Raw genomic sequence first — 20321 nt, 5'->3', positions numbered from 1 at the left:
ATGACTTCGATCCACGGAAGAAGATTCTTCATCTCTGCATACTGAACTAATAAGCATTTTTTTCAATGTCGGTGGAACTAATTGAAATTTTTCTCTTGTAAGAGCATCCAGGTGAGGATCGTGTCGAAAATTCTACATTTTTTCACTATTCTTACAGCGTTCCTAAATTTGTTATATCTAATCTTGAAGTGATTTAAATTTTGTATGCAATGGGAACTTTTGAAGACTAACCACTCACTACAACTTGTTCAGTTTTAGAGCCAACGAATCCAAACATTTCTAGCGAGTGTAGCCAGACTGGTAGAAGTGCAACAGCTGCAGACCTCTTTGTAAAGGAGGGCATGAGGCACCGAGCCATTTACGCTACAAATTCAAGTGCTCCAAAGTTCTGTGTCAAGTATTATGTCACACATGATCGCAAACACTGCTTCTTATGCCTAGCGGAATGCCGACACTGTCACAAGTCAGGACACAGGCAGCAAGTGTTCTTCTAAAGAAGCGCAAAACAAACTCTGTTCTCCTTCAAACTAGATTTCAGCAAATGGAGATTAATATCATCTCACATTCTGAATCTTTACCCGCTGCTCCTGGCAATACTCACAGGAACACAACTGAAATCAACTCTCTTCAAATGCACAATCAACAAAAGACTCTGTACCTCGCGAAACGGGTAAAAGCAGTCCCCTGAAAACCAGAACTGACAGTTGTATTCAGAAAACAAACCACAAACTATTCTTATCTTAAGCGATTTGCGGTCAGTCTTTACCATTTCATTTAGATACTAGTGCTTCAATCACATCTATTAATCAGACTACTTATGAGCAGTTGGGACGCCCTTAGCTGCAAAAATCAAGTCTGCGCCTCACAACATACAACGGTGGAAGTATCTCTGTTCTTGGGACACACACTCTGCAAACAAACTATCGAGGTACGACTGCACCACAACGCTTTACAGTACTTCAATAGCGGTCGTCCCAAAATTTTTTGTCACGGATGCGCTTGATTTGTCTGTATTAGGTATTCAGGACCATGTCCTTGCTATTAATTTCCCATGCTATCATTCATTAGCTGTGTGAAAAATTTGGATGGGACATGCAAAGAATATTCAAGCGTGCATTACGTTCAGAGACAATGCTCAACCGAAATGTTACCGTGCACGTCCGTTGCCTCACACCATTCGCGATGAAGTCGCTTCTCAACTCAACAGATTAGAATAGACTGGTAATTTGAAACCCATTTATGCCTGTCAGCGGGAATCAAGGTTACCACAAGAAAATTTAAAGGGAAAGTCAGACTTCGTGCCGACTTTAAAGCAAGAACTATCATTCAGACGGCTATTGATTCTTTCCCGCTCTCATGTTGTGAGGAGCTTACGAATCGCCTTGTAGGTAGACGATTCTTCTCTAAAAGTCATTTAGCCGATGCTCTCTTTCAACTTCCACCCGGTAAGGAAACGAAAAAAAATCTGTGGTGTTCAGTACACAAGTCGGCTTCTATATATACCAGCGCCTACCCTTCGGAAGCACATCTGCTTCTACTGCGTTATTTCAGCGCTTTCTTGAACACGTGACGACGAAAGTTCCGCTGTGCTCCAATTATTTGGATGATGTCATTGTGCCCAGACACCAGAACAGCGTCTCTAAAAACTGGAGTGTCTTTTCCAAGTTTTAACCGACGTAGGGCTTAAGCATAATTTACAGACGTGTTTGTTTATCTATACTGAAACTGAATATGAGGGACATCGCATTGACGCCCACAGCGTTTGTCTCTATACTAAGCATGTAGACGCCATTCGAAGATTGCCCTCTCCTAAAAATGTACGAGAGTTACAGGCAGTTCTAGGAAATCCGACCTTCTACCCCAAATTTATTCCGAACGCACTCCTTTGCCGTTCCTTTCCAATGGACTGCAGAATGCGAACAATAATTTCAAAATTTGACAAATTCATTGCCTAGTCACCCATGCCTTATTCATTCTGATCCACAAACACCAGTAGTGTTTGCAGTGGATACATCACATGTAGGGGCAGTTTTATCTCCCAAGGTTCGCAACACTGAACGCCTCGTAGTATTCTCGTCTAAGACGATGACCGCTACCTAAGTCAACTACAGTTAACTGGAAGCAGAAGCGTTAATCATTATCTATAGTATCACGAAATTTTGTCAACATCTGCAAGGTAAATATGGCGAATAAGGTGAATTTCGTGATGATTTCATAAAAGATCTCGTTTCCTTCCCCATCCTGCCATCAATGAGAGCTTGAACTCACCCTCTGATCTTCCTTCCATTCATAGACTTCTAGATGGATACTCTGAAAATCAAATTCAAGTGCCTGGCAGAGGGTTCATTGAACAACCTTCGCAATTCTCTATTATTCCAATCTCGTATAGCGCGCGGAAAGAATGAACACCTATATCTTTCCGTACGAGCTCCGATTTCCCTTATTTTATCGTGGTGATCGTTCCGCCCTATGTAGGTCGTAAGGATCCCACACCGCGCAGCAGTATTCTAAAAGGGGACGGACAAGCGTAGTGTAGGCAGTCTCCTTAGTAGGTCTGTTACATTTTCTAAGTGTCCTGCCAATAAAACGCAGCCTTTGGTTAGCCTTCCCCACAACATTTTCTATGTGTTCTTTCCAATTTAAGTCGTTCGTAATTGTAATACCTAGGTACTTACAAGGGAACATCTCCATCGCATCCCCCTCAGATTTAGTTATAAGCTGGCACAGTAGATAGGCCTTGAAAAACTGAACACAGATCAATCGAGAAAACAGGAAGAAGTTGTGTGGATGAAAAAAATAAGCAAAATATACAAACTGAGTAGTCCATGCGCAAGATAGGCAACATCAAGGATAGAGTGAGCTCAGGAGCACCGTGATCCCGTGGTTAGCGTGAGTGTCTGCGGAACGAGAGGTCCTGGGTTCAAGTCTTCCCTCGAGTGAAAAGTTTAATTTTTTATTTTCAGACAATTATTATCTGTCCGTCCGTCCGTCCGTCCGATGCGAGGTAACTGCGTCGTAGTATGATGACGCCACACCTAAACAAACATCGAAACACATGACGTCATTCGACTACAGCGCACGGAAGAGAGAGTATTCCTGCTAACGAGGCTCCCTGGCTGGCAGTTGACTGTTTGCTACTTTGGACGAGAGTGCATTAAATACCTGAGATGCAGTCCGTGGGCAATATAATCCAGCAAATATAGCTCGCGACTTCAATAACAATGTCAATGAATATTTTCCGAACTGTGAGGCATCAGAAAGTTCCTTAAGGGATCGAACGATTGTCGAACATTTGTATGATTATTTCCTACATTTGTTGATAAACAGTACGTGTGGTGATGATTGTCTGAAAGTAGAAAATTAAACTACTCCCTCGAGGGAAGACTTGAACCAAGGACCTCTCGTTCCGCAGACGCTCACGCTAACCACGTGTCCACGGCGCTCCTGAGCTCAACTATCCTTGATGTTGCTTATCTTGCGCATGGACTACTCAGTTTGTATATTTTGCTTATTTTTTCATAGTGCCACACAACTTCTTCCTATTTTCTCGATTGATCTGCGTTCAGTTTTTCAAGGCCTATCTACTGTGCCAACTTATAACTAAATCTGAGGAGGGTGCGATGGCGAGGTTCCCTTGTTAGTTGAATTTACGGCTTTTAGATTCGACTGACCTATCGTGTAAGCGAAGTTTAACGAGTTCCTTTTAGCACTCATGTGGATGACCTCACACTTTTCGTTATTTAGGGTCAACTGCCACTTTTCGCACCATTCAGATATTTTTTCTAAATCGTTTTGCAGTTTGTTTTGATCTTCTGATAGCTTTATTAGTCGATAAACGACAGCGTCATGTGCAAACAACCGAACACGGCTGCTCAGATTGTCTCCCAAATCGTTTGTATAGATAAGGAACAGCAAAGGGCCTATAACACTACCTTGAGGAACGCTTGAAATCACTTCTGTTTTACTCGATGACTTTCTGTCAATTACTATGAACTGTGACCTCTCTGACAGGAAATCGCAAATCCAGTCACATAACTGAGATGATATTCCATAAGCACGCAATTTTACTACGAGCCGCTTGTGTGGTACAGTGTCAAAAGCCTTCCGGGAATGCAGGAATACGGAATCGATCTGAAATCCCTTGTCAATAGCACTCAGCACTTCATGTGAATAAAGAGCTAGTTGTATTTCAGAGGAACAATGTTTTCTAAACCCATGTTGACTGTGTGTCAATAGATCGTTTCCTTCGAGGTAATTCGTAACGTTCTAACACAATATGTGTTCCAGAATCCTGCTGCATATCGACGTTAACGATATAGGCCTGTAATTTAGTGAATTACTCCTACTACCTTTCTTTAATACTGGTGTGACCTGTGCAACTTTCCAGTCTTTGGGTACGGATCTTTCGTCGAGCGAACGGTTGTACATGATTGTTAAGTATGGAGCTAATGCATCATAAACGACGAAAATGAATAAAAAAATCGTAACAATTACTCTACATATCAGAAAGACAAGCCGAAAGAAAGAAGCTGCACTTAATAAATAACTGCTATCGTGAATTTCTGTGTGACTGTTTACGTACCAGCAGGTGCTGGCTGTGCACACAGATGACGCCGAGGAAGATGGTGGCCACCGTGCCCAGGGCCAAGCCGGCGTTCTTGAAGGCGTCGCCCATGGCGAACATGCCGGAGCCGACGTTGCCCTTCAGCAGGTGGATCATCGTCTCGAGGTACCTGTAGCGCCACACACGGACACAACTTTAGCGACGTGTACCACTGGGCGCCAATTACGTGACGTTCATATGACGCTCCTTTCTTCACAGAAATGAATGACATAAACAACAAGAACGAACAATTATTCTCTGTTTACCTGCATCCACAGTCCTGCAGTATTTCAGAATGGACAACATTTTCCGGCTGTTATTGAATGAATTTAATTATGATCGCGACTTCGGCCGTTGTACCATTCTCAAGTAACAGCTCACTGTAAAAGGCGTCAATGCATATTTATTCATGATAATTTATTGAAACCCTCAGCTGCTGACAGGTGTTGTTGATATACCTCGATGGTGACAGCAGAAAATGTGCGCCCCGACCGGGACTAGAACCCGGGACCTCCTGCTTACATGGCAGACGCTCTATGCATCTGAGCCACCGGGGGCACAGACGAATACCGCAACTACGCGAATGCGCACAGGTTGCCCAAACTCTTACGGGAATCGTCACCTTAGTGTGCGCGATTAATGAGTGAATGGGCAAATATCTATTAGGAACATTACGTATGTAGATTGTGGACAGTTGGGAATGTGGGTCTCACGGGAGGCGTGCAAAAGATTAGTCCCTGCAGTCGCGGCATTCATCTGTGTCCTCGGTGGCTAAGATGGATAGAGCGTCTGCCCTGTAAGCAGGAGATCCCGGGTCCGAGTCCCGGTCGGGGCACAAATTTTCAGCTGCCTCATCGAGGTATATCAACAACACCTGTCAGCAGCTGAGGGTTTCAATTAATTATCGTTTATTTCTAGAGAAGCTGCACGGTCATCAATCGTATCTGCTCTTTCGAGAACAGTAACTATCTTCGCATATTTATTCCTCTTGAGAGGACAGTGTCCTGTGTTAATCACGTTTACATATATCAAATGTCAAAGTAGTCCAATACTCAGTAAATGAGCGCAGGGAAGCAGATGCAGGAATCCTGCATCGCTGCTCATGGCAGAGACCTTGCGGAGGTGGTCTGCCGTTGCCTTCCTCCGACCTGTTACGAAGTATCAACAGCGTATGTGTGTAGTATGGATGAGTTTGACGAGTGCTTGTACAGTCTAATGTTGGCTTTGCGTCGTTACGGTTGAAGGGGAGGGAGTGCGTGAAATCTGGTGTCGGCACAGACACCGCAATGGGGCTGGCAATTCTTCATGCAATTGACGACGATACCAGTGTCAGTACAAGACATGCAGCTGCAACACCGAATGTTTTGTGAGTATCACACGAGGAGCAGCTGCACTGCACCATTTACAGCGTGTGCAGGCACTATCAGCAGCTGATTTTCCTGCACAGGTACTCGTCTGCGAATGGCTTACTCGATAAAGTGTCCACCCTAATTTTACTGGAACGGTTCTGTTCACAGATGAGGCGTCGTTTCAAAGAGATCAGATTGCAAATTTTCAAAGTCGGCATGTATGGATAGACTCAGTACTCAAGCAGCTGTAGAAGCAATTCATCAACAGAGATTTTATGTCGATGTTTGGGACGGCGTTGTTGATGACTGGTGGGGCCTCAGTTGCTTCCACTCTGGGTCGACAGACGAAGTTATCATAATTTCGTAGAGAATGTTCTACCTGATCTGTTAGTAGATGTGCCTTTAGCTGTGCAACAAAACCTGATCTTGTTGCACGATGGAGCATCACCTCATTTTAGAATTAATGTCTGTCGGCTTCTAAACAACGGATTCGGCGACAGATGGGTAGGCGGAGATAGACCAATTGCCTGGCCTCCATGCTCTCCGGACCTAAACCCTGTGGACGTTTATTTGTGGGGGTGTTCGAAAGCTCTTGTGTATGGAACCCCAATATAAGGTGCTCAGAGTCTCCGTGTTCATATTATGGAAGACTGTGAAAACATACACAATACTCCAGAGGCATATTGAGCAAGCAGTAAAGGAAACAAAAGAAAAATTCGGAGTAGGTATTAAAATCCATGGAGAAGAAATAAAAACTTTGGGGTTCGCGGATGACATTGTAATTCTGTCAGACATCAAAGGACTTGGAAGAGCAGTTGAACGGAATGGACAGTGTCTTGAAAGGAGGATATAAGATGAACATCAACAAAATCAAAACGAGGATAATGGAATGTAGTCGAATTAAGTCGGATGATGCTGAGGGAATTAGATTAGGAAATAAGACACTTAAAGTGGTAAAGGAGTTTTGCTATTTGGGGAGCAAAATAACTGATGATGATCGAAGTAGAGAAGATACAAAATGTAGACTGGCAATGGCAAGGAAAGCGTTTCTGAAGAAGAGAAATTTGTTAACAATGAGTATAGATGCGTCAGGAAGTCGTTTCTGAAAGTATTTGTATGGACTGTTGCCATGTATGGAAGTGAAACATGGACGATAAATAGTTTGGACAAGAAGAGAATAGAAGCTTTCGAAATGTGGTGCTACAGAAGACTGCTGAAGATTAGATGGGTAGATGACGTAAATAATGAGGAGGTATTGAATAGAATTGGGGAGAAGAGGAGTTTGTGGCACAACTCGACAAGAAGAAGGGACCGGTTGGTAGGATATGTTCTGAGGCATCAAGGGATCACAAATGTAGCATTATAGGGCAGCATGGAGGGTAAAAATCGTAGAGGGAGACCAAGGGGTGAATACACTAAGCAGGTTCAAAAGGATGTTAGTTGCAGTAAGTACTGGGAGATGAAGAAACTTGCACAGGATTGGGTAGCATGGAGAGCTGCATCAAACCAGTTTCAGGACTGAAGACCACCACAACAACAACATCACCGTAACCAAGACTCATTACGAAGGCGGGTTGATGCATGTTGTATGAATGCCCAAGGAGGGCATGTTGAACATCCTGTGAGAAAGAGGTGCACGTGATATGCTGTGCCATTCTGTTCGTGTTTCCCATGATTAATGAGTTGGAGAAATGAGTTGTAACATGGAATCAAAGCGTTTCGAAACCCATGTTCATATAACGCAATTTCTTCGTCTGTGTGTGAGGAATATGTCCTACAAGTGCGGATGTACATTTTTTTACACCCTATATATTGTGACCACAGCATGGGATGAAGACCATGCTAAGTTACGAAAACATAAATTTAACGGCTGTATTTGTAAAGCAACTACCAAACAAAGCAGTACAAATGGTAGATTCCAGACGTTAACTTTCTTCATTCGTCGATAATAGTTTTTTCTGCTGCCGTGAAATAGGATTCGCCCTATTTTCCTTACTTGTAATATTGCTGATAGCTGGTACTCCATTAGATATGTATGCTTGAAAATGACACACTATAGGAACTGCAATCGAAGATGCGAAATACGTGTATTGATAGTCATAAGCGATTTTTATCATATTCGAATATTTTATGAAGTCTTTGGATCCTTGTTTCATCACATAGCTCTAAAACGTACTGTTTACAGATGAGTCTCGTTTGGAGCTGTTTTATACGGATAGTCACTTACGTGTTAGACCTTACACTAACTATCAATCTCCACACTATACTAGGTGACTGAGCTGCCCCTACCTGATGCAATCCACAACGCCTTCAAGTACAACGCAAAAGATTTTCATATTTTCTCTGTCTCGTTACGTGCAAACTGTTAGTCCTACAGAAAAAACGAACAAGATCTCTTTGTAGAAAATGTACTTATATTTTGTACTGCAATACGTTTTCGCTAAAGGCCGCAGTTTCCGAATTATTAAAGAAAACGTACAACAGTCACCTTCCAACGCGATTATCTTGAGTAACTTAAAACCTTTGGTCTCCAGTGTAAAATTTAACTACATTAAATTTCGTAGAAAAAGCTCCCATCCATTTTTTCTGTAGGACTAATATTTGGCCGCAGTGAGCGAGAAAACACAACAATCTCGCACATGGTTTTTGAAGACATTGTGGGTTGCTTAAAACACATTAGTAAGGGCAGCTGAATCACCATACATATGTGCGTATACAGGGTGTTTTAACTTGAGAGCCAACTAAGTATCTCGAATAAGACGCGTCGTATGACAAAAACGTTTTAGTGAAAAGTTAGTATAAGTAAAGGAGACATCTGTCTGTGCTACAATTGGCCATCTCCTAACACCCCTCCTGTGCGGGCGGGCTCAACTTAGTGTTTTCAAATGAGACCTGTGCTCCCATTTTTATTTCATATTCCGATTCTACGCCAAAAAATACATACGGTTAACTGAGACCATTGTTTTCAATTTGTGGTGTATAGCGCTGAAATCGACAAATATCAAGTGTGCCTACTTTTGCAATTAAAAGCTGAAGCATTTCATTCTGCATTTCATATACAATGTAAGTTAACCTTTATGTTCCAACAGTTGAGTTCGATGTTCAAACATTAGTTGAGTGTTGCAAATGTGATTGTCCAGTACGAATAATACGGATAGACATTGACATTTCTGGCAAATAAGTTACTTGAATGGTAATGTAGCTTTCTTTTCCTTACGGGGTTGGTTGTGGTGAGTCCCCAAACCATCGGAATGCTTGATTTCGGTGGCCATCCTCGAACCCAGCCATCGGGATGACTGATTGCGGTGTTTGTTTACATCCAGAGCTTGGATGGCGTGTACAGGTACAGCTGCCCATCCAGCTTCAACACGATACCACAGTTCATCACGAGTAGTGACTGGCGTATTATGACGAGTCAGTTGCTCGGGCACCATAGACCAGAAGTTTTCAATTAGTGAGAGATCTGGAGAATGTGCTGGCCAGGGCAGCAGTCGAACATTTTCTGTATCCAGAAAGGCCCGTATAGGACCTCCAACATGCGGTCGTGCATTATCCTGCTGAAATGTAGGGTTTCGCAGGGATCGAATGAAGCGTAGAGCCACGGGTCGTAACACATCTGAAATGTAACGTCCACTGTTCAAAGTGCCGTCAATGCGAACAAGAGGTGACCGAGACGTGTAATCAATGGCACCCCATACCATCACGCCGGGTGATACGCTTGTATGGCGATGACGAATACACGCTTCCAATGTGCGTACACCGCGATGTCGCCAAACGCGGATGCGACCATCATGATGCTGTAAACAGAACCTGGATTCATCAGAAAAAATGACGTTTTTCCATTCGTGCATCCAGGTTCGTCGTTGAGTACCGCATCGCAGGAGCTCCTGTCTGTGATGCAGCGTCAAGGGTAACCACAGCGATGGTCTCCGAGCTGATAGTCCATGTTGCTGCAAACGTCGTCGAACCGTTCGTGCAGATGGTTGTTGTCTTGCAAACGTCCCCGTCTGTTGACTCAGGGATCGAGACGTGGCTGCACAATCCGTTACGGCCATGTGGATGAGATGCCTGTCATCTCGACTGCTAGTGATACGAGGCCGTTGGGATCGAGCACGGCGTTCCGTATTGCCCTTTTGAACCCACCGATTCCATATTGTGCTAACAGACATTGGATCTCGACCAACACGAGCAGCAATGTCGCGATACGATAAACCGCAATCACGATAGGCTACAATCCGACCTTTATCAAAGTCGGAAATGTGATGGTACGAATTTCTCCTCCTTACACGAGGCATCACAACAACGTTTCACCAGGCAACGCCGGTCAACTGCTGTTTGTGTATGTGAAATCGGTTGGGAACTTTCCTCATGTCAGCACGTTGTAGATGTCGCCACCGGCGCCAGCCTTGTGTGAATGCCCTGAAAAGCTAATCATTTGCATATCACAGCATCTTCTTCCTGTCGGTTAAGTTTAGCGTCTGTAGCACGTCATCTTCTTGGTGTAGCAATTTTAATGGCCAGTAGTGTAAAGCAGCAGTCTGGTATTCCAGTTGTGGAGTGTGAAATTAGCAACGAGGTGCAGGGTGACTGGTACCTGTGAGTCTGGACACGACTACTTACGGTGCGGTCTGAGAACAGAGGCGGTACTCACGATGTGGGGTGCGAAGCGACGATGTGGTCCCCGTCGGCCTCCGTGAGCGCCGCCTGCGACTCGCCGATGCGCGTCGGGTCGCCTCCCAGCGTCTTGAGGTCATCCACGCTGTTGCTGCAACACACCGATGTCACTCTGATAAATGTTTGGTGGAATCTCGCAAGAAGAGATCAAGAAAAGGCTCTAGAGTAGGGAGCTGAGTTGTGACACAGTTGTCCCATGTGAAGGGAAAAGTATTCAGTTGGGATGGCTGCCTTACCACAAAGAGTAGTTAATCGTGCACAGACAGGAAGTTTTGTTGACCGAAATGATGTGCTGACACACTCTAAAGTGATTAAATTTCATAGCAATAATGTTACTGGATCACGGTTCAAGATAAGTTATTACGAAGTTTCGGGAAAACGAAAATCTCCTCTATAAAAACGAACATGAGTTGTGAAACGCCTTGCTCTATTCCTGAAATCTAGAGCGCCCTAGACAACGGCGCCAAGGTTGATTGTGTGTACCTTGACTTTTGAAAAGCAATAGATGCACTGTCAAATGGTTCAAATGGCTCTGAGCACTATGGGACTTAACATCTGAGGTCATCAGTCCCCTAGAACTTAGAACTACCTAAACCTAACTAACTTAAGGACGTCACACACATCCATGCCCGAGGCAGGATTCGAACCTGCGACCGTAGCAGTAGCGCGGTTCCGGACTGAAGCGCCTAGAACCGCACGGTCACCACCGTGGCGGGCGATGCACTGTCACTTAGCGGACAACATACGAGATTACCGAGTATTACACCAGGTATGTGACAGGATTTAGAAATTCGTTGCACATAGAACGCAATACGTTATTCTTAACGGGATGAAGTCGACAGACGTAGTTGTAACGTCTGGAGTGTCCCGGGGAAGTGTTATGGAACCATCTGTGTTTGCAACAAGTATAAATGATCTACTATACTGTATAACGCTGGATGCTCTATGAAGATTTCTGCAAACGATATTGTCGTGTATAGGAATGCTCCAATGCCAGAAGGCCTTAGCAAAATGGAGAATAATTTGCGTAGGAATCAGTGATCAGTACATGACATGGTAGTTGATCGTGAACGTAAATAAATGTAACATGTTCAACGTAAATAGGCGAAGAGATCCATTGATGCAAAATCGCTGGAAACAGTAACAGTAACCGTCCGGAGCGGTCTAAAGCTGAATGTGCATATAAGACAAATGACAGGAAAAGCAGATTACGGGCTGAGATTCATTGGAAGAATCTCAAGGAAATGTAAGTCATCCACGAAAGAAATGGCTCACGACTCATATATTCGATAGATTCTTAAGTTTTGTTCAGTACTGTTGGACCCTTACCAAGTAGATAGAGAAGATCCAACGAAGAGCGGCACGTTTTGTCACGGAATCGTTTAGCAAGCGCGAGAGTGATACGGAGACGTTCGACAGACTGCAGTGGCAGACGCTACAAGAGAGGTGTTCTATATCACGGAGAATGTTACTATTGAAACACCGGGAGCGTACATTCGAAGAAGAGGTGAGCAACATGCTGCTTCCTGTGACATGTGCCTCGTGAAATGAACACGACGAATTAATCAGGGAAATGAGAGCTCAAAAGGAAACTCGTCGGCAGTCTTTCCGTCCACGAAAGATTCGCGAGTGGAACAGAAAAGCGGAGAAGCGATAGTGCCCAACAGAGGTACCCTCGGCCACACGTCCCAAGGTGGCTTGCAGAGTATGGAGGTGGATGATATAGATGTCTGTGCTCGCATTGTGCGGTATGAAAGAGGAATGGAATTCGTTCTGGAGTAGCAACCCACTCATATTCCAGTGAGAATCAGTGATAGATTCGACTCAATCTGCCACTCATGGCTTTTCATACCCAAGTTAGACCGAATTCATGATAACTCTCTAACAGTTCACTCTGCACGAACGTGTTTTATAACAATAATCTTTAGGACATCGTGACTATTTTGAATTTTCGCTTGAGGCATTCGTATAGTTTTCTGTCTTGAGCGTGACAGTATTAATTTATTTCTCTGTTACCCACCAATGTTTCAGCACATTATGTACTATCTTTATTGGGTTCTTTATTTTTCTGCCTGTTACAGGATACAGGGTAACCTCTAGACAATCTTTGAATTAGTCTACGATTCATGTTTCGGTAGTGACATCCCAATATTAAACTAAGATCGCCCTCGTCGGCTACTCTTGACCTTACCAGTTCACAGCCGGATTCATTTTGGATCTAATATATTTCTTTTCTTGCAATAAACACCCCTCTATTGGTGGATTGTAATGTATCTTTGCGATATACACTCCTGGAAATGGAAAAAAGAACACATTGACACCGGTGTGTCAGACCCACCATACTTGCTCCGGACACTGCGAGAGGGCTGTACAAGCAATGATCACACGCACGGCACAGCGGACACACCAGGAACCGCGGTGTTGGCCGTCGAATGGCGCTAGCTGCGCAGCATTTGTGCACCGCCGCCGTCAGTGTCAGCCAGTTTGCCGTGGCATACGGAGCTCCATCGCAGTCTTTAACACTGGTAGCATGCCGCGACAGCGTGGACGTGAACCGTATGTGCAGTTGACGGACTTTGAGCGAGGGCGTATAGTGGGCATGCGGGAGGCCGGGTGGACGTACCGCCGAATTGCTCAACACGTGGGGCGTGAGGTCTCCACAGTACATGGATGTTGTCGCCAGTGGTCGGCGGAAGGTGCACGTGCCCGTCGACCTGGGACCGGACCGCAGCGACGCACGGATGCACGCCAAGACCGTAGGATCCTACGCAGTGCCGTAGGGGACCGCACCGCCACTTCCCAGCAAATTAGGGACACTGTTGCTCCTGGGGTATCGGCGAGGACCATTCGCAACCGTCTCCATGAAGCTGGGCTACGGTCCCGCACACCGTTAGGCCGTCTTCCGCTCACGCCCCAACATCGTGCAGCCCGCCTCCAGTGGTGTCGCGACAGGCGTGAATGGAGGGACGAATGGAGACGTGTCGTCTTCAGCGATGAGAGTCGCTTCTGCCTTGGTGCCAATGATGGTCGTATGCGTGTTTGGCGCCGTGCAGGTGAGCGCCACAATCAGGACTGCATACGACCGAGGCACACAGGGCCAACACCCGGCATCATGGTGTGGGGAGCGATCTCCTACACTGGCCGTACACCACTGGTGATCGTCGAGGGGACACTGAATAGTGCACGGTACATCCAAACCGTCATCGAACCCATCGTTCTACCATTCCTAGATCGGCAAGGGAACTTGCTGTTCCAACAGGACAATGCACGTCCGCATGTATCCCGTGCCACCCAACGTGCTCTAGAAGGTGTAAGTCAACTACCCTGGCCAGCAAGATCTCCGGATCTGTCCCCCATTGAGCATGTTTGGGACTGGATGAAGCGTCGTCTCACGCGGTCTGCACGTCCAGCACGAACGCTGGTCCAACTGAGGCGCCAGGTGGAAATGACATGGCAAGCCGTTCCACAGGACTACATCCAGCATCTCTACGATCGTCTCCATGGGAGAATAGCAGCCTGCATTGCTGCGAAAGGTGGATATACACTGTACTAGTGCCGACATTGTGCATGCTCTGTTGCCTGTGTCTATGTGCCTGTGATTCTGTCAGTGTGATCATGTGATGTATCTGACCCCAGGAATGTGTCAATAAAGTTTCTCCTTCCTGGGACAATGAATTCACGGTGTTCTTATTTCAATTTCCAGGAGTGTACAATGCGTGACAAAAAAAGTGAAGTAAGCCAAGGTCGGTTGCTAATGAAACTTCGTGCATTGGCGGGAATGTAAGTGACAGCGTCACATCTCGAGCGCTCACAGCGAAGGATACAGAGATGCCACGTGCTCATGTGAGCTAGCGTTATCATCTCATAAAGTCTGAATGGCGCATTAGCGTGTGCGTCCATTTGGCCCGCTGATGTAATCGTGCAGTATCCAGATTTGTGAGGTATTTCGATGTGACAGTGGCTCCATGTCGGACTGCAAGGGAATGTGATGGCAGGCATACTCGTCAATGTTCTGGTCGACCACATCTGACGACCGGAAGAGAGGATCGCCATATTATGCACCAAGAACGTCGTTGCCCCTTCACATCTGCGCCAGCCACGCGAGAACAATTAATGCTCTCCCTGCAAAATTATGTGTCATCCCATACCACTGATCGTAGAGTAGCACCAGCCAGACTAGGGGTTTACTGTCCGATGTGTAGGCTGCCGTGACTGGAAAGGATGGACTACTGACGAATAACGTCGCATTGTGTTCAGCAATTGTTTGATGTTCTGCGCTACCACCGGATGATCACCGCGGGCGACTATGACGGCTGTCTGTGTAGCGGCTCAGTCGTGTAACTCCTGGCGTTATGGAGGAGGAGCCATCAGGTATGACTTCAGATCGTGGATGGAAGTGACTGAAGAACTCCGATGCCACAACGGTATGTCAAGGACATCATTTGTCCTGTCTCTTATGCTACATTATCGTGGTATCATTTTCCAGCAGGATAATGCTCGTCCACACATCGCATCTGTCCCTGTGAACCATCTTCATGATGTTGAGGTACTGCCACCTCTGGATCAAACCCCGATAGATCATGTGTGGCACCAGCTCAGATGTCAACTACATATGAGTGGCAGTATCCAGAATGCCTAAGACTATTTAAAACAGTTGTGGCCACCTTGCCTGAGGAGAGGATATGACGGACTTCTGACCCCCTTTCCAACCCAATCAGTACATGCATCCACGCCAAAAGGGGTGCAACGCCATACTGATGTGCGTACTCTACTGCAATCTTTTTTGAATCCATTTTATAGTCACTGAAATGCATTTCGTACCCTCTCAACATGTGAGGTTTGATTTCTTATTCTCCATCCCTTCTGGGTACCTGTCAGGAAACGTACGTGTTACGTTTTACTGAATACTAGCCGAGCACCTGGCGTTGTATGTATTCTATCAGTCCGTATCCTGCTTCCCCGTGTCTGTTTACATCCCCCACCCTCCTCTCTGTCGTTCTCATTCTTCCCCTCTTTCTGCCCACCTCCTCCACCCCTCACTGTGAGTCCACCTCCTCATTGCCCTCTCTCTGTCCGTCGTCTCATCCCCACTCTCTCTCCACCTGCTTCTCACCCCTCTGCCCCTCTATCTAAGTGCTCCCTCGCTGCCTAGCACTTCCTCCTCCCTTCTGTGTTCATCTACCTCTGCACCTCTGCGTCCTTATCAGTCCCTTTATTTCTTCCTCTCCTCTGTGTCCATCTCCTCCTTCCCCTCTCTCTATCCTTCTCCACCTCTCTCAGTCTCATCCTCCTCCTGTCTGTCTCTTTTCATCTCATCTTCCATTTCTTCCTGTATCTCTATCTGTCTCCTCCTACCACCCTCTCTCATTCAAGCTCCTCCTTCCCCTTTATATGACCACCTTCTCCATTCCCCTCTCTATCTACCTCCTCCTTGCCCTCTCTTTATCCATCTGCTACTGCCCCCTCTCTCTGTCGACCTGCTCCTCCTAACTTCCTCTGTCCATCTGCTCCACACCCTTCTGCTCTCTATCCATCTCGTCGTTCCCACTCTGCTCATCACCTCCTTCCCCTGTGAGTCCATCTCCTCCTACCCCCTCTATCTGCTAATCACCCTATTAATCTCCTTCTCTCCCCTCTGTCTGACCATCTCCTATTCTACCCTCTCTGTCCATCTATTCTTCCATCTGTTCATCTTCTCTTCCCTTTCTCTGTCCATTTCCTCATCCCTTTATCACCTTCTACCACAATCTCAGTTAATCTCCTCCTCCCCTCTCTTTACCCTACTTCTCCTCTTTCCTTAATACATCTTCTCTTCCCTTGCTTCGCTTTTTGATCTCCTCCTCCATATGGCTATCGCCTCCTCTGTCCTGCCTGCTTCCTCCTCTCTGTCCATCTCTTCCTCCCTCCCTTCTCTCTCCACTTCATCATCCCCATCCCAGTAGGAGGTTGGGGTGATAATATTTGATGCAGAAGTTTTAGTGAATGAAGAGCGAAAATGTGGTAAGCGATAAGCTTTTTCTCTTTCATCATTTTACGGAGGTTGTCAGCGAGAAAAATTTGCCTATTGAGGTACTGGTTTTTCACGCAACGCCGGGAACGGCACTTGGTTCGTACACTTAACGCCCTGTAAGTACACAAGGGAATGTGAGATACGAGAACGCAGAGGAAGATGAGGCTTTCGGAACACCTGGAGATTTCCTTATCGTCTGTCGTGTCGGACGTTCTGGAACGCCTGGTCAAGAGCCACCCGCTACCGCGGCGACAATCTGTACACCATTAGCGCTATGTGGTGCTCGGGACAAGTTATGCGACGTTTGCTACATAGACTTCCTAGCAAACGTTATGTTGGGAAGGCCTGTATCATTTCTGTGCGTGCTGCGAATATACTGTGTTGGCGCAGAGGTTCGTAGCGTTTTTCCATAAGTTTAATAAACACAACAGATACACATAACAGAGACTTTAGTCGTCAGTGATATATTCTCCTTCACTATTTACAACAGTTTGCCAACGCTGGGATAACTTTTCATTGCGCAACTGTAGAAATCAAGTGGTTTTGAGACGAAGAACTTGTCGAGCCATGTTCGGGGTGCGTTTTCATCCGGAAAAGAAGTTTCTTGAAGGTTGTTCTACAGAGAGCGGGAAAGGTGAAAATCTGAGGGCGCAAGATCAGGTGAATAAGGAGGGTGCAGAATGACTTCCCACCCCAATTCCTGTGTAATGTTTTTCGCCAGCCTAGAAGAACGTGCGCGGGCCTTATCGCGGTGTAGCATCACTTGTCGCAGTCTTCCTGGCCGTTGTTCTTGAAACTGCATCTGCAAGACGTCTCAGATGTTGACAGTAAATGTTAGCTGTGACGGTTACACCACGGTGAATCAATTAGTAGTATACCACACCGTCACTGTTCTGCCAGATGCATAACATTCTCTACTGTGTATGTGCGCAGGACTTTGTAGGGGGAGTTGCTGCTTTGTTTCGACTCAACCACTCCTTTCGCTTTCTTATGTTAGCATAAAGACACCGTTTCTCGCCATCAGTAACGATACAGGATCGCAATGGTCGGTGCTGTTCTTGACCTAATTGATGACGACCAAGGAGAGGTGCACGATGGTGGAACGATCACAGTTTATCAAATCTGCCAGTTGTCGAATACACCGACTTGGATCATTCTGTATTAGTGCGCTTAAACTATCTTCATCAAACGGGGCAGGTCTTGCTGAACGCGGAGAGTCACTAACGTCAAAACGATCCCCCTTAAAACGAAAAAGCCGCGCGGTATTGGCCGAGCGGTCTCAGGCGCTGCAGTCATGGACTGTGCGGCTAGTTCCGGCGGAAGTTCGAGTCCTCCCTCGGGCATGAGTGTGTGTGTTTCTCCTTAGGATAATTTAGGTTAAGTAGTGCGTAAGCTTAGGGATTGATGAACTTAGCAGTTAAGTCCCATACGATTTCACACACATCTGAACATTTTTTTAAAACGAGAAAAACATTTCCCTGTCGTGCTCTGTCCAATGGCATTGTCTCCATATACGGCGAAAATGTTCCTGGCTCCCTCCGCTGCTGTCACCTCCCTACTGAAAAACAGAAGAACGTGTCGGAAATGTTCCGGTTTCTCCACTTGGCAATCCATTTTCTAGTGTCAATAGCTGCAGTCACTGTCTTCAAATGACAAAACGGCAGTATGTAAACTCAAACAGCAACAGTGAACTAAAACTAAAAAATGACAATCGACAAACAAAACCATAGCAACCGGAATATCAACATGCAAAAGCCACGAACTTATGCACCAACCTAACATTATCCTGCTAAAGAATGGTCACCGGCATCCCTTCGACCCGCTAGGCAGATTTACAATAGATATTTCTTCTATAGCACTAGCCCCTTTAACAATCATACTGCTTTCAAAAAATCGCAAATCCGACCTCTGCATTGGAAATGAGCACCTGCGAACACACACTACACCATCTTCAACTTGGTACCTGTCTCCACTTAGAGATTGCTCAGTTATCAAGTTCCCCCTATTTCTTAAGAAAAACGGAAAACAAACGTGGACACTTCAATTGGCCATTTGCTGGTGACACTCGTCGTACTTGCTGTAAGGTGTTGGTTCCTGCCGAACCTCCGACAAGTTAGGAGGTTCGGCAGGAAACACGGACAAACCTGTCAAAATCACACGCGTTTGAAGACGGCGTAGTCGGTTCAGATCACCACCCATTGAGCCAGATTACGGGCAGGCCAATCCTTTGTCTCCAGGCTGAAGAATAGCCCCGTCTTCGGAAAACCGACGATGACGTTCGCTATAGCGACCACCACTAGCCGATGTCCGAGGGGCAGAACGATATGTTAAAAGTTCACACAACAGCGGAGGGAGATGGCTCGATGGGGAAATACCTCAGCGATCTTATTATGTCTCCAAAGCCCATACGACGTCAGTGCATTTTAGCCTATATGACATCCCTTGTCTTCATCTTTCTGCATATTAAATGGTTTAAATGGCTCCGAGCACTATGGGACTCAACATCTGAGGTCATAAGTCCCCTAGAACTTAGAACTACTTAAACCTAACTAACCTAAGGACATCACACACATCCATGCCCGAGGCAGGATTCGAACCTGCGACCGTAGCGGTCGCGCGGTTCCAGACTGAAGTGCCTAGAACCGCTCGGCCACACCGGCCGGCTTTCTGCATATTACACACGACACTATTGCCGTAATGGAGTTTTCGAAAGTACAGCACCGAAACCAGACAACTCCTGGCAGTGATTCCCTTTACGAATCATTCAAGTCAATCTGCATAATCTGAATTTGTTACGTATGTAATAGAATGACCACGTTCCTAGCCTCTGGTATCATGTCTTACTCTATTTACTCTGGTCCAGGAGAGATGAAATGATTAACGTAATACTATTTAAAATCATAGTTCCCTGTCTTGCAACGAAATGAAATCAGCGCCTCTCTGAATTCTTGTTTCGTGTTGTTCTTTTGTCATATAATGCTGATTTTAGAGTGACTGCCCCCACATGACAAGTTATATTCTATGTCATCTGAGGCTTTCCCGGCGAAAGTGCTGTATCCAAGGTTCTCGGGTGTCCAGGCGGATCCGATCGTCGAAGTTCCACGATATATCGGTGAATAACCGTTCCGCCATCATCAGGTGGTGCTGATGGAATCATGAACTGCGTCTACCACCGGGCGTGGCTGCAGCTTCCCCCCGCCCCCCCCCCCCCTCCCACCACGCGGCGCTCCGCCGGCCGTCCGCGCCGGGGTACGACTCGGGACCCCTCAGACATAAATACCACGGACACAGCGCAGACAGATCATTCCATCAGCACCACCTGATGATGGCGGAACGGTTATTCACCGAAATATCGTGGAACTTCGACGATCGGATCCGGCTGGACACCCGAGAACCTTGGATACAAGTTATATTCTATTTGGAAATCAGTACGTCAACATTTGGAGAAGGAACTTATACCCGTGGCGCACTATCCACCGCAGTGGGCAGCTGTTAACGTCATTTCTTTGGTGTTTTCGACAAATCCTGAGACTGCAAATTCACGCAGTCCACCGCGGTGGATACTCCCTACTGGTGCGTGCGTTTGCAGCCTCAGGAGTGATTGAAAACGCCAAAGAAGCGACAATTAACATCTGTCCGCTCAGTGGACGTTTGCACCACGCTGTTAATTTGTGTTCGCAATATT

At 46.1% G+C, this 20321-nt stretch overlaps 1 protein-coding gene across 1 annotated transcript in view; it reads right to left on the bottom strand.

Annotated features, from left to right (window-relative positions):
* Window positions 1-20321, bottom strand: part of LOC124612976 (proton-coupled amino acid transporter 1) — a 267593-nt gene that overhangs the window by 120074 nt on the left and 127198 nt on the right. Inside the window, exons 3-4 of the mRNA XM_047141504.1 lie at window positions 10604-10717; window positions 4583-4733 (exon numbers count right to left, since the gene is read on the bottom strand). Coding sequence (XP_046997460.1) covers window positions 4583-4733; window positions 10604-10717 — 265 coding nt within the window. The remainder of the gene's footprint in view (window positions 1-4582; window positions 4734-10603; window positions 10718-20321) is intronic.

This window comes from Schistocerca americana, chromosome 4 (genome assembly GCF_021461395.2).
Source record: "Schistocerca americana isolate TAMUIC-IGC-003095 chromosome 4, iqSchAmer2.1, whole genome shotgun sequence".
In the NCBI taxonomy this organism is placed as follows: Eukaryota; Metazoa; Arthropoda; class Insecta; order Orthoptera; family Acrididae; genus Schistocerca; species Schistocerca americana.
This window is presented reverse-complemented; position numbering and strand designations above follow the sequence as displayed.